The sequence below is a fragment of the Pantherophis guttatus genome, chromosome 1, assembly GCF_059756535.1.
Source record: "Pantherophis guttatus breed Tessera chromosome 1, ASM5975653v1, whole genome shotgun sequence".
Lineage (NCBI taxonomy): Eukaryota > Metazoa > Chordata > Lepidosauria > Squamata > Colubridae > Pantherophis > Pantherophis guttatus.
The window spans coordinates 102,409,659-102,425,065 of NC_142063.1; the positions used below are offsets into that span (position 1 = coordinate 102,409,659).

At 38.6% G+C, this 15,407-nt stretch overlaps 1 protein-coding gene across 5 annotated transcripts in view; it reads right to left on the reverse strand.

The window, feature by feature from the left end:
• Positions 1-15,407, reverse strand: part of SERGEF (secretion regulating guanine nucleotide exchange factor) — a 100,047-nt gene that overhangs the window by 56,926 nt on the left and 27,714 nt on the right. For 4 of the 5 annotated variants that reach the window (XR_004591297.3, XM_034416954.3, XM_034416953.3 and 1 more), the window contains exon 10: positions 2,035-2,071. Coding sequence is in view for 4 of the 5 variants with exons in the window: in XM_034416954.3 (XP_034272845.2) it covers positions 2,035-2,071 (37 nt within the window). In the remaining variant the exon portion in view is untranslated. Of the gene's footprint in view, positions 1-2,034; positions 2,072-8,245; positions 10,237-15,407 lie in introns of those variants that run through there. The other variant, XM_087879679.1, reaches the window with a different exon arrangement.

Below are 15,407 nucleotides of genomic sequence, written 5' to 3' on the forward strand. Positions count from 1 at the left end.
TGGGATCGCTAGAACCATGGCTCTGACGGTCCCAGTTCTGACGGTCGATCCCATCCCAGCTGAATTCCCTGCAACTCAGCTGGGATGGCCAGAGCCATGTAAAAGGGAAAAAGTTTTCCCCCTCCAGCTTGCTTACCTCAGCTGCTAGTCGCAACGCTTGCCTTGCTTTGCTTGCCTGAATCTATTCAGGCAAGCAAGCAACTCCCTGCCTGCAATCAAGCAAGGAGTTAGTTGTGGACTTCATCTCCCAGAATTCCTCAGCCAGCAAAGCAAAGCTGGCTGAGGAATTCTGGGAGTTGAAGTCTACAAGTCTTAAAGTTGCCAAGGTTGGAGACCCCTGTTCTATTGGGTAAGTTTTTTTCCCCTTTGGGAGCTTTAAAAAAAATAGTCAATTGGGGTTTTTTTAGTTGTTCTTTTTTAGACCTAGCCATTTAAAGTTTAGGAAGTTTTAAATTTAGCTTTCATATAAAAATAAAAATAAAATAAAATAAAACAATATTTGTGCAGCTTTCTGAGATTTAGTGTGTTTCTGTAGTGTTTCACTCCAACTACACAAACACACAAAATCTCACAAAGCTGTATGTGGAATTTTGTGTGTGTAAAGTGTGAAAGTTGGTTTTTTGGACTTTTTGTGGCTGTGTGAGGTTCCTGCTTGTTGCAGGGGCCATTTTGGGTCTAGCACAGCTGCTTTTACATTGTGGGTGAGCCAGTTGTGTTGTGTTGTGTGTGTTTAGAGTGTGAAAGTTTTTGGGGGGGGCTTTTTGTGGCTGTGTGAGGTTCCTGCTTGTTGCAGGGGCCATTTTGGGTCTAGCACAGCTGCTTTTACATTGTGGGTGAGCCAGTTGTGTTGTGTTGTGTGTGTTTAGAGTGTGAAAGTTTTTTGGGGGGGCTTTTTGTGGCTGTGTGAGGTTCCTGCTTGTTACAGGGGCCATTTTGGGTCTAGCACAGCTGCTTTTACAGTGTAGGTGAGCCAGTTGATGTTTTTTAATTTTTATTTGGTGTGCATTGGAAGAGGGGCAGTCTTATATGGCGAGTATAGCCCAAACTCTATATTTTAACAGGAAAAGTTGGGGGTCGTCTTATACGCCCAGTCGTCTTATACGCAGGAAAATACGGTATTTGTTTGTTTGTTTGCTTGTTTGTTTAATATTTAATATTTCTTAACTACCCATCTCCCTTGCATTTAATAATGACGAGTTATAAGAATGATATGGAAAAAGATGTTACAATGGATATACAAATGAAATGACTGATTTCTTAATAATTAAAAGGATATACAAATAACAAACTAGAAGAATGACTGGGAAAATGTTCTTATTTTGGATTTATAAAAGATATTTGTTAAAGGATTTTCAGAGAAGAGACAAAAGGAAAATAAAAAGAAATCAAATTCTGAGACATTATTTAAAGTGTTTAAATATGAAGATTGTTAACTCCAAACAGAAATAATACAAAGTTTGTTTATTTAATCAAGGTTAAAATATTTCTGGTAGCCCAAACTTTAATGGCTTTTTGCTGACTAGGACTGAATGATGAAACTCTAAAGATCTGGAAAAAGATAGTTTTTGTTGTATTTTTAGAATAAGTGATAAATTACTTTGTAAATGTAAAGGGGAGGGATATATATAAAGGGAATAATATATATTTTATTTAAGGTTAAAATATATATCTTGCTTTTTTGCAAGCCTTTATGAACTGTTGCTAACTAGGAATGTCAGGTTTAAGAATTTGTTTATAGAAAAAAGAGATATAGGAAGAAATGATTGTTTGTTGTATTCTCAGAGAACGTTTGCAGTTGTTGTAATGAAGGGAGAAGAAAAAATTTACTATATTATTACTCCTTCTGTTGTATTTCTCTTTATATTTTCTTTTCCGCACTTTCTATTCCTTTTTCATTCTTTTCTACTTTTTTAATTTGCATTAGTTCCAGAATATATACCTTAGAATACTTTCTAAATAATTTGTTCTACAATTGGCATACAACTAAAAGAGGAAGACTTCAGAACATTTAATACAAAATATCATACTACTTACCAACTATTGCTAGATTGTGCTCTGAACCACATGCAATCTGCAAAACAAATGATAACAGAATAGTAAACTGAAATATTAAACAAGAGAATGCATTCCAAACACACAACTTTAAAATATTTGATAAAAAATAAACTTGGTATTGAAAGTCATACTGCCCCTCATCTTGGGGATGATATATAGCAATTATATCACAGGTAATTTTGCAAAGAAGTCCAATCTCAGGGGCAATACTGCACAATGTATAAAAGAATATTTTCTTTTATCTGTCTACAAAGTCGCAACCAAGGAAGTTTTCAGGAAAGTGCTTCATAATGAGCGCAGGCAAATAAATAGACAGACATATATCTTCATATATTTTAAATATATGCCTTTATATATACAATTCTTAAAGTTTATCAATTTTGTATGCCACATTAATTACATATTAGATTCTTGATAATTAACATTAACTAACCATAATACATAACTATTTTAAATATGATAAAATTAATAAATTGCAAAAACTGACCAACCACTTACTTTGTCATTCTCCTAAAACTTTCTAAAACAACTCTGTCTTTACTAACGTCATCTGCTTCCTTCATCTTTGACAATGAGGGACTACCACTAATTTCTTTCATGATGTTGATCCTCTCATGAGTTGATCCTAATAGTACCTACAATAAGGTGACCAGACGTCCCGCTTTTGGCGGGACAGTCCCGATTTTTAGCAATTTGTCCCGCGTCCCGCGGCGTTTCAAAAAAGTCCCGATTTTTCATTCTGCCTCCTCAGTCCCGCTGCCTCTTGAGCCCCAGCTGATGGCTAGAAGAAAAAAAAACTGTTTAAACTCTTGCCCGGGGCTTCAAATGGCCGCCCTACAGGCAATCAGTGTAAAGAGTTTTTTTTCCCCCTAGCTAAGCTGCAGAAACGAAACCGAAACCAGGATCTTTGGTGCAACGTGACAAAATGAGGCAGAGAGAGATTTATTTTTATTTTTATTTTTCCTCCCCAAAAAAGGTAGGTGAAAAACTGCAAACAATGGGAAATTTAGGAGGAGAGTTCAAGATTTTAAAACACAAAGGAAAAAAAAGCTGTATTTAACTAGGGAATTGTAATAATTGAGATACTATTAATTGTATATTGTGTTGAAAGCAGAAATGGTTAAGTTGTGGTTCAGAGGAATATATGGGGGAAATTATTTGGTTTATTATTATTGGTAAATATAATTAATTGATTTGTAAGAAATTGGATTGCATGGAAATAATAGGAATATTCATGTTCATATTGATTAATATACAAAAAAGATAGTTTTATAACTAATTGATTTATATTAAAATGTTGAATTTGTATTAAACAACTGTATTACATAATTACATAATTAAACAATGTGAGGATGGATATAAAAATAGATGACAATGGGAAGGGGTATAATATAGAATAGAAGGGAAAAATTGAATTTGATTAAGATTAGAGATGAGGATCTATTTTTTAAAAAAATAGATGAGGAATAAATATGGCAAAAAGGAAATATAGAAATTGTAAATTTAATTGAAGTGACTAAACACTGTTTAAATTTGTGAACTGGCCAAATACTCTGTTCAAAGAAAATAAATTGTATGTTTGTATGTGTGTTTCTAATTACTGCTATTTATTCATATTTGTTCTCTTTTATTCTTTAAAGTTTAACCATTCATTCTTTATCTTAATATCTTTATATTTGTTTGGGATTGGCTTTCTTCCCTTTCATCTTTTTTATTGTACAGCAATCTTTCTCCTCAAACCTACCACCTCTCTCTTTTCTTTCCTTCTTACTTTCTCTTCCCCCCCTCTTCTTCTCCTCCCTACTTCCTCTTCCTTTCTCCTTCTCCTCCTCTCTTCCTCCCCCTCTTACCTTCACTCCTACTCTAATTTCCCTTCCCTTCCTTCATCCCTCTCTATTGCTGTATCCTTTTATGCATATGGACTACTCAGAGGGCTGAAAAAGTTATTTTTGACTGGTCCTCGCACTTTTGACCAGTCCTCGAACTTACGACTGTCTTCACATTTTACGTTTTTTGCTCTATCTTATCACCATGGTGAAGAGAAGCAGTTGTGAAATGAGTGACATGGTTGTTAAGGATGCTGCATGGGCATAAATGTGAGGATGGTCATAAGTGTGAGGACCAGTCAAAAGTGCGAGGACCTGTCAGAAATGATTTTTTCAGCCCTCTGGTTAGTCCTTTTGTGCATATGGACTACTTAGAGGGCTGAAAAAGTTATTTTTGACTGGTCCTCACACTTTTGACTGGTTCTCACACTTATGACCATCCTCACATTTATGCCCATGCAGCATTCTTAACAACCATGTCACTCATTTCACAACTGCTTCTCTTCACCATGATGACAAGATAGGGCAAAAATGTAAAATGTGAGGACAGTCGTAAGTTCGAGGACTGGTCAAAAGTGCGAGGACCAATCAAAAATAACTTTTTCAGCCCTCTGAGTAGTCCATATGCACAAAAGGACTAACCAGAGGGCTGAAAAAAGTCATTTCTGACAGGTCCTCGCACTTTTGACTGGTCCTCACACTTATGACCATCCTCACATTTATGCCCGTGCAGCATTCTTAACAACCATGTCACTCATTTCACAACTGCTTCTCTTCACCATGATGACAAGATAGGGCAAAAATGTAAAATGTGAAGACAGTCGTAAGTTCGAGGACTGGTCAAAAGTGCGAGGACCAGTCAAAAATAACTTTTTCAGCCCTCTGAGTAGTCCATATGCATAAAAGGATACAGCAATAGAGAGGGATGAAGGAAGGGAAGGGAAATTAGAGTAGGAGTGAAGGTAAGAGGGGGAGGAAGAGAGGAGGAGAAGGAGAAAGGAAGAGGAAGTAGGGAGGAGAAGAAGAGGGGGGGAAGAGAAAGTAAGAAGGAAAGAAAAGAGAGAGGTGGTAGGTTTGAGGAGAAAGATTGCGGTACAATAAAAAAGATGAAAGGGAAGAAAGCCAATCCCAAACAAATATAAAGATATTAAGATAAAGAATGAATGGTTAAACTTTAAAGAATAAAAGAGAACAAATATGAATAAATAGACATGGTTGTTAAGAATGCTGCATGGGCATAAATGTGAGGATAGTCATAAGTGTGAGGACCAGTCAAAAGTGCGAGGACCTGTCAGAAATGATTTTTTCAGCCCTCTGGTTAGTCCTTTTGTGCATATGGACTACTTAGAGGGCTGAAAAAGTTATTTTTGACTGGTCCTCACACTTTTGACCAGTCCTCGAACTTACGACTGTCCTCACATTTTACATTTTTGCCCTATCTTGTCATCATGGTGAAGAGAAGCAGTTGTGAAATGAGTGACATGGTTGTTAAGAATACTGCACGGGCATAAATGTGAGGATGGTCATAAGTGTGAGGACCAGTCAAAAGTGTGAGGACCTGTCAGAAATGACTTTTCAGCCCTCTGAGTAGTCCCTATACACATAGCCATGGCCACCCAGTCACATGACCAGCTAGCCACGCCTACCCAGTCACATGGCCTCCAAGCCACGCCCACACAATAAGTCACGCCCACAATGGTGTCCTCCTTACCAATGTTAAAATCTGTTCACCTTACCCTATACACATAGCCATGGCCACCCGGTCACATGACCAGCTAGCCACACCCACCCAGTCACGTGACCAGCTAGCCACGCCCACCCAGTCACGTGACCAGATAGCCACGCCCACAAAATAAGCCACGCCCACAATGTCCCTCTTTGCCAATGTTAAAATCTGGTCACCTTAACCTACAAGTAAAGCCATTTGAGGCCTTATAGGTTAAAAACAGCACTTTGAATTTTGTGGAGATACTGTTAGTTCTGCAACATATTCAAATATATGGTTTATGGCTTTTATAGTTCAGTTTTTAGTCTTCTTGTGAGCTATCCAGATGGGCAGCTACACAGATCTTACACAGTAAGTATAGGTCATACACAGTGATGGCTAACCTTTTTGCCATCACGTGTGAAAAGTGGGTGAAGCGGGGGGGTCGCGCACACACGTGCCGACACCCATAATTCAATGCCCCCCGTGTGTGCATGCATGACCGCCTCTGCTCCCCGTGCACGACCCTCCCCGCACCGCATTTTGGGCCTAGCAGGCCTCCCTAAAGCCTCCGGAGGCCAGAAATGGCCTGTTTCATGACTTCCGGTGGGCCCGGTAGGTCTGTTTTGCCCTCCCCAGGCTCCAGAAGCTTTCTTGGAGCCTGGGGAGGGCAAAAACACCCTTCCCCCACTCCGCCTGGAGGCTCTCTGGAGGCCAGAAACAGCCCATTTCCCAACTTCCGGTGGGCCCGGAAGGCCTGTTTTTCGCCCTCCCCAGGCTCCAGAGGCTTTCTTGGAGCCTGGGGAGGATGGAAACGGCCTCCCCCACCCCCACCTCCTGGAGGCCCTTTGGAGGCCGAAAATGCCCTCCCAGAGCTTCTGTACGAGCCCTGTACTTACCTGGCATTCGAAATGGGCTGCATGGAAACTCCTGGGAGGGGAGGAGTGGTGTGAGTGGGGCCAGCCAAAAACCAGCTGGCCAGCATGCGCATGCACTCTAGAGCTGAGCTAGGACAACGGCTCACGTGCCCACAGATATGGCTACACGTGCCACCTGTTGCATGTGTGCCATAGGTTCACCATCACGAGTATAAGTAGTCCTTGACTTACAACTATTCATTTCATGACCATTCAAAGTTTCAGAAGTGATGAAAAATGTGACTTGTGACCATTTTCCACAGTTACAACCATTGCAGCATCACCTGGTCACATGTTCAAAATTCAGTGGCTTGGCAACTGGCATGTATATATGACAGTTGCAGTGTCCCAGGGTCATATGCTCACCTTTTGTAATCTTCTGACAAGTCAAGTCAATGAGAAAGCCAGATTCACTTAACAACTACTGCTAAGTTGGTGTTACTGATTTAGTGTTACTAACTTTAAAAATGCAGTGATTCACCTAACATCTGTGGCAAGAAAGCTTGTAAAATGGGGCAAAACTCACTTAACAACTGTCTTGCTTAGCAACGCAAATTTTGGACTCAAGTTTGGACTAAGTTAAGGACTACCTATGAGTAAGTAAGTAAATAAACAGATAAAACATATTTTGTGTGTTTTCCTTTTAAAGCAGTTAATAAATCTCAGTCACCTGTGAAATTCCTCAGATTTCCACTGAAAAATGATCTGTTGCAAAAAGAATATAAGCCACTAAAATACTTGATGGACAGGGATGGAAAGAAAATGCCCCATATTCTGTCCCTTTCAGACAACATTAAGGAAGTGAAAAAACATAGAATGTTACCTATATTGAGAAGGACGGGCTGTGAGAATAATCGACATTTTATCAGATGTCCTGCCATTTTTCTTATTAAAGCACCTGATGGCATCCAGAGGAATTTTCCCTGTTTCAAAATCACTATTCAAGTGACCATGAGGTAAACATCCAAGTGGCCTGGACAACTCTCAGAAAAAGTGTTAATGACCTGATGACTGCAAGAAATATAAATTCTATCATCCTCCACCATTCAGTCAGAATCAAAGAAGCTTATGGATGAGAAGTAAAATGTCTTCAGGCAAAAACAAAGCAAGTCCAGTTGCTTTTTGAAAAAGCACCTTTGGACAGCCATGACCAACGGAAAAAATACTTAAAACATCTTGAGGGGATTAAACCTGTTTTTTTAGTTTTGCTACTATGCTTATTCCATCTGAGCCTGCTGAGCTTTTTATGTCTAGCATAATAAGACACTTGCTTGTTCTACATATTTTTTCCTTACAGCTACAAGCAAAAGATTATAAACTTTAGCCTTTTTTGACATTGTAGTTTGTTTGTTTTTTCATTTCCTCGCTCTCATTTTTTTCTCTCAATCCATCTTTGCTATCTAATTTTCTATTACTCTGTCTACTGGATAACCACCAAAAATATTTTCATTTCTTTTTTCACCTTGCACAGAGATAGGCATGTTAGAGGATTCAAGAGAAAGATGATCAATTCAAGAACTGAGGTAAATTTTATTTTCATCACAGAAAGAATGTGAAGCATTAATATTTCTTCAGCTGCCAAGAACCATTCTGGTGGAGATAAAATATTTAGGTGTGGGCTGCCCTACAGCTGCAAGATTGTGAAACTCTGATATTTTTTTCTATGAGTAAAATAAAATAATCTACTTTTCTTGCTCTGTAGGGAGAACAAGAGGGACCAAGAACTGAGGCAACACAAGAGCGCAGAATGCACAAGTCTTTATTGGTTCAACAATGAACAGCGCTAACAGGGCAACTCAGGAACCGGCAACTACTTTCTGTGTCTCTTTATATATAGTGGCTGTCAGATGCTTTAGCCAATGGAAGGGCTTTATTCTCCCGCCAAGGGAACTCCGTGTTTTGTCCAATAGGGGGAAACGTCCGTGTCACCACGGCGTGCATCAGAGGACGCAACATTTCTACAACAGTGTGTCTCTTCAATTGCTCTGAAAGAACTGTCCAAGGTATCCAAAAACTAGGAAGACTAAACCTCTGGTCTTGGATCTTGCAATGATAGAAGCATAAATCTACATGTCTTTTAAAGCATTGGATTTCCCATCCCAGTCCAAATAAGTCCAAATAAGGAAGCAAGGAAGAGTCCAATAAACGATTTCATCAATTTTTAAAAGAGTTTTGCTTGTAAATGTCATGTTTCATTTTTATTTTCATTTTTCAATTTAATATTACATCATAGTAATGTTACATAATATTATTAAGACAGTCACAGTTTATTTATTTTTTATTATTAAATTTATATGACTCCCATATCACTATCCAAGCGACTTGGTTATTGTTAGCTTGTTTGAATAGAATAAAACAAAATATTAGTACATATCATTCAATTTTCTGAGACCCATAACTTACATGTTTTGGTCATCCTATGGAAAATCTGTATACAGGATGTTGATAAAAGACAGTTTATCCTAGATCCGTGATGGTGAACCTATGCCACGCATGCCCAAAGTGGCACACGAAGCCATGTTGCCCGGCATGTGTGGTCTTGCCTGTTTGTCTTCTGGGTTTCTGGCGTGCAAACGCTTACGACGATCAGCTGTCCTTCACATGCGTGGCAGTGCTACAAACCAGCATGCATATGCGCGCTGGCAGGCTGATCATCAGCCGCACATGCATGCTAAAACCTGGAAGTTCGGCTTTTCCGGAGCACAGCCCTGATGAGCGTGTGCGCATGCACACGGGATGTTTCCACATGACATTTGGTTCACCATCACTGTCCTAAAGCAACTGTTAAATTATTGCAGCTATTATAGTTATTGGCTTCAAATCTTATTTTAAATATGGTATATACAGTGACCTTTAAAAGTTTTCCTTTTGCTTTTGACAGCATCGTATTGACTTCTTTCTTGCATTGTATTCTCTCTTTAGGACAAGCAAGAATCAGATGGTGGGTATAATTATTCTGGCCATGACTTGGTTTACTAGACTCACAGACAAAGATTATATATAGAAAGCTGCATGACTTAAAACAGCTGCTCAAATCAAGCTTATTCAATGGGAAGTATGGATGTGAATACCCAGACTGGCATAGAGCTGGGCAACAGCCAGGAGTTTTGCAATATTTAGGCAAAAAACAATGTCTTCCTAGCCAAAAACCTTAGAAGAAATCATAACTACTTTCAGATAAATTAGGATTACTGATAACTATAGACACACATAAGCACATGAGTTAATTCTATGTAGAAATACTCGCCCCACTGAGAAATTCCCCTGATTGCAAAAGGTTAAAAGATGAACAGGATTTTTTTTTTTTAAGTCAGTATCTTTCCTTTCATGAATACATGCCAGTCTGATTATCGGTAATTGCTAACATAAGGCTTAAAGATAAATATGTGTTATGGTGAGATTTTAGCAGAATTGTCATCCTTCAAAACCCACTGCAGATTTATATTTCTGAGCACCCTTTCTGGTCTTGTTTTCCAGATCTGTTTCATAACAATCCCATCATCCCTAAACTGAGGATGATTTGGTGTATAGTCCAAGGGGTCTAATGGGCTCTGGGCTAGAACGGGCTGCCCTCACAAAGCTTCTTCAAATCCTTTTGACTGTTTTCACAGCACAAACATTGTCACCAACTATTTATACAAAGAAAATGACAATATTCATTATTTTCTGTTCAACTTCAGAGGTCTGCCTTTTGGTGCCTGTAAGACCCGGCTTGCCAACAGATGCACTAAGCCTACAAAAAATAGAGGGAGAAAGGGCATGGAGGAGGCTTGTTTGGTTGTGTTTTTAACTATTGAAAAGAATAGTTTCTTCCTGATCCAGGCAACACCATTAAGAGCTGTATTGTGGCAACATGTTTCCATAATCTGCAGTGTCTGTGAAGCAGAACCCATATGGTGGAGGGGTTGCACACACAATACACGTACAAAAGCAGCAGTTTCCATAGCAACCAAGCCACAGCAAAATGCATCAGGACAGCTCTTCACCCTCTTAACAATTATTGGCTAGCATTGCATGAATCAGCTGACACCTAGTGTCTGTTTGGAACACTTCCGCATGGAACACATTCCAAGCGCTTTCCTACAGGCTGTTAAAATCTTCTATGAAAAGACAAGGGAACATTTGGTTTATCAAGCCCCCTTCCCCCAAAAGAAGAAGGAAGTAGGAGATCAAGAAAGCTGATAATCCTTTATGCATATGGGCCTTCCCCCAGCAGCTTCGTTATTTTAAAACTGTAAGGGTGCCAAAACTTGGTATAGTTTATTCCACAGATATGCAAAGCCACAGCCAGTTTCTACCCAGAAGGTAATTAGTATAAAATTGTGCAAAAGCTGATAAGATTAAATGCATCCAGATAATCTGATCGTGAGCTTTAAAAATTGCAGAGAGCGCCCAAACATGGGATTACTTCTGAGGAAACTTCTGAGGAAATAACATTCTAAGAGTAAAGCAGTTGCTGAAATTTCATATATTGGCAAAGCTAGCTTCCCACTCCACCCTCATATTTTTTTGAAGAGTTCAAAAATTATTTTCTCCCAAAGGAAAATAGAACAGAAAAGAAATCTTCAATTTCCCTCGGGCTTTACAACAAATGAAAAACCAAATGAAAATGAAAGACGTTATCAAAATGTTTCTCCTTGCAAACTCAACAGAAGAGTTTCAATCAGTACAGATTTCAGAATCAAGTTGATTTCATTAAAAAAAAATACAATTATATTACAATTGGAGAAAAACCTGAGATTACCATGGATATCCAAGAAAACCAACCAATGGATGACTTGATTCATTCATTCATTCTCATTTGAAGCACAATGACCAAATTATCCTGCTTTAGATACATTATGCAAAGACCCAGCTCTCTGGAGAACATTCTAATGCTGGGAAAGGTGGAAGAAGAATCTCCATAGACATCATCATGGAGAAAATCTATTTATGTGGTCACTAGGAGTCAAAAATTACTTGATGGCACATAATCAAACTATTACAGTATATTAAATTGTTACTAGCCTATTAGGAATGGCTATATGAAGATTGTGGAGCACTATCTGCTGCATTCATATAGATGCAGAGATTTTCTTCCTCAAGCAACCCTTCTATTTAATTCAAATCCAAAATAACATCAGCCTGATAAATTTGAGTTTATCATCCAAAGGAAGGCAGGAATTTTTGTCAAAGAAATTCCTCCTTTCTAACTTTTTATCAATCAACATAATACAACAGATGGATGCACACACACAAATGCGCAACTTTGCAATGTTTGGGCACATCCAGGGGATAATGGAGGAATTTGTAATTGCTTATTTCCGAGTAAAGAATCCAATTTGCAACTGCTGCCATCAAGATGCTTGTGTAATGAAACAAATTCTGGTTTGTTGGGGGGTTTTGTGGGAGTATTGACATTATTTGAGTTCAGAAAAAGGGATAATTAGATCAAACATTTTAAGAACTGCTGATCTAAGATAATAACATCAAAATTTCATTGGAAATGCTCTTTAGAAAATAATGCCTATCCATACCAGTGACCATGCTAAATCAGACAGTCCTACTCTCTCCATTGTACAAATAATTAATGAAAGTATGCTTCAGTACTAGTACCCTCTATACAAAAGAGTCACAGCAAAAATTGGTTATATTTCATGTGTGAGTTGTATTTGTACATCAGCTAGAATCTGTTGATATGGGCATGATTAAAATTCTACTACTAAATAGCATAAATAAATTATATGTTTGTGGGTCATTATATGATGCCTATTGAACAGCATTTGTATTTGTCAATGTGTCTTGGTTTATTCAGTTAATAAATAATGTAGTAGCACACTTAATGTTAGCTAAGTATGGAAGCATCTATTTTCAAACAGAATTATTTGAAAGAACAAAGCAAAAAATGAAACTGCATTCATGGCCTATGAAATGGGCTATATTTTGATAGATCAAGACAATTATCAAACCTCACTAAGCTAAACCAAAAGCAAAAAGCTCAGCTGCTAATATTTTAAAGCTTTGTTTCAAACAGATTAACCATTGCAATGGCCTGTGGCACATTTTCTATTCTGAACAGCTTTAAAAAATAAATCAATAAAGGTTAGTAGCCTACAAAACATTTTAGCCTCCTGGAGGCTTGTAAAGAAGCAATAAAACATTCTATAATATTTTCCCTGTCATTTAATTGTCCCCACAAACCAAGACTATCCTGTCTTAATTCCGAGGAGAGGAAACTTAAATTTCCTTTTCAGTTTCCCCAGGAACAGTTTCTTCTCCTATGAGTTCCAGCAGTCTTTTCATCTTCCTTCCCTATCCATCTCAATGTATCTCAACCCTTCCTCATACCATGAGTGAATTCAGAGAAGGAATTAGTGCAGGGGTGAAATCCAGCAGGTTCTAACAGGTTCTGGAGAACCGGTAGCGGAAATTTTGAGTAGTTCGGAGAACTGGCAAATAACACCTCTGGCTGGCCCCAGAATGGGGTGGGAATGGAAATTTTGCAATATCCTTTCCCTGCCACGCCCACCAAGCCACGCCCACAGAACCAGTAGGGAAAAATTTTGGATTTCACCCCTGAATTAGCAGCTTCATACAGAAAGGCTACAAGACAATACAAGTACAGTTGCAAGAAAAAGTATGTGAACCCCTTGGGATTACGTGGAGTTTTGCATGAATTGGTCATAAAATGTGCTCTGAACTTCATCTAAATCACAACAATAGAAAAACACAGTCTCCTTAAAATAATACTACACAAACATTAGATATTGCCATGGTTTAATTGAACATAACATGTAAACATTCACAGTGCAGGGAGGAAAAAGTATGTGAATCTGTGGACTTAATAACTGGTTGACCCTCCTTTGGCAGCAATAACCTCAACCAAACGTTTCCTGTAGTTGCAGATCAGACCTGCACAACGATCTGGAGTAATTTTGGACCGCTCCTCTTCACAAAATTGTTTCACTGTAGCAATATTCTTGGGATGTCTGGTGTGAATCGCTCTCTTAAGGTCATGCCACAGCATTTCAATCGGGTTGAGGTCAGGACTTGACTGGGCCACTCCAGAAGGCGTATTCTGTGCTGTTGAAGCCATTTTTTTGTTGAAGTACTTGTATGCTTTGGGTCATTGTTCTGTTGCATCACCCATCCTCTACGGAGCTTCAGTTGGCAGACAGATGGTCGTACGTTTTCCTGAAAAATGTCTTGATAAACTCTGGAATTCATTTTCCCATCAATGACAACAATCCGTCCAGGCCCTAAGGCAGCAAAGCAGCCCCAAACCCTGATGCTCCCTCCACCATGTTTTACAGTAGGGATGAGGTTTTGATGTTGGTGTGCTGTGCCTTTTTTTCTCCACACATAGTGTTGTGTGTTCTTCCCAAACAACTCAATTTTGGTTTCATCTGTCCACAGTATATTTTGCCAGTAGTGCTGTGGAACATCCAGGTGCTCTTTTGCAAACTTCAAACGTGCTGCAATATTTTTTTTGGACAGCAATGGCTTCCTCCGTGGTGTCCTCCCATGTACTCCATTCTTGTTTAATGTTTTCCTTATTGTAGATGTGTCAACAAAAATGTTAGCATGTGCCAGAGATTTCTGTAGGTCTTTAGCTGACACTCTAGGATTCTTCTTTACCTCGTGAAGCATTCTGCGCTGTGCTCTTGCAGTCATTTTTACAGGACGACCACGCCTAGGGAGAGTAGCAACAGTGCTAAACTTTCTCCATTTGTAGACAGTCTGTCTTACTGTGGACAGACGAACATCAAGGCTTTTGGAGATACTTTTGTAATCCTTTCCAGCTTCATGCAAGTCAACAATTCTTGATCGTAGGTCTTCTGAGAGCTCTTTTCTGAGAGGCATGGTTCACATCAGACAGTGCTTCTTGAAACCAGTAAACCCAAAACAGGTGTGTGTTTTTAAAGGGCAGGACAGCTGTCAGCAATACATCCAATATCATCACACTGATTGGAGTCAAGGTTGGCTCACTCCTGGCTCCAATTAGCTCTTGGAGAAGTCATTAGGCTAGGGGCTCACATTTTCCTCCCTGCACTGTGAATGTTTACATGTTATGTTCAATTAAACCATGGCAACATCTAATGTTTGTGTAGTATTATTTTAAGCAGACTGTGTTTTTCTATTGTTGTGACTTCGATGAAGTTCAGAGCACATTTTATGACCAATTCATGCAAAACTCCATGTAATCCCAAGGGGTTCACATACTTTTTCTTGCAACTGTAATTCTCATTTATTTTATTTTATTTATTTTTTTATTTTATTTTATTTCTATAGCAGACTTCTCAATCCAACTGTTGAGAAACCACAATTGGAACCAGCCACTCGGTCATTAACTGAAGTGGCTGTTAAGCGAAACCAAAATTGTATTTATGATCTTACTTCAGCTTTTTTTTTAAAGACTTATATACCACTTCACAGTGCTTTACAGAGCTCTCTAAGCAGTTTACAGAGTCAGCGTATTGTCCCAAACAATCTGGGTCCTTCACTGCATAGTGAAGCTTTCCTTCACTGTGCAGACCTACAAAGTTTGCAAATGAAAAGATTGGTCATAAAATTACTTTTTTCATCACTGTCATAATTGTGAATGAATGCAAGACTTCTAAGGACAGCAATGGCAGACTGAACATGGCTCCGCTTTTTTGCCAGTTCATAGATTAGCTTCTCAGAATTCTGAAGATATATCCAGCAGAAGATAACAGAAGAACAATTAATTTTATTGGATTAAAACAGAGACTGAAATTGACTTGAATGTGGATTTAGAGTTTTAAAAATATGATGGATTACGAAAATGACATGGAAAAAGATGCCAGGATGGATTTACAAATGAAGTCAGCTGGTGTCTTTATGATTAAAGGAGACATAGAAATAATAAATTAGAAGAGTGACTTGGAAATCTTGGATTTACAA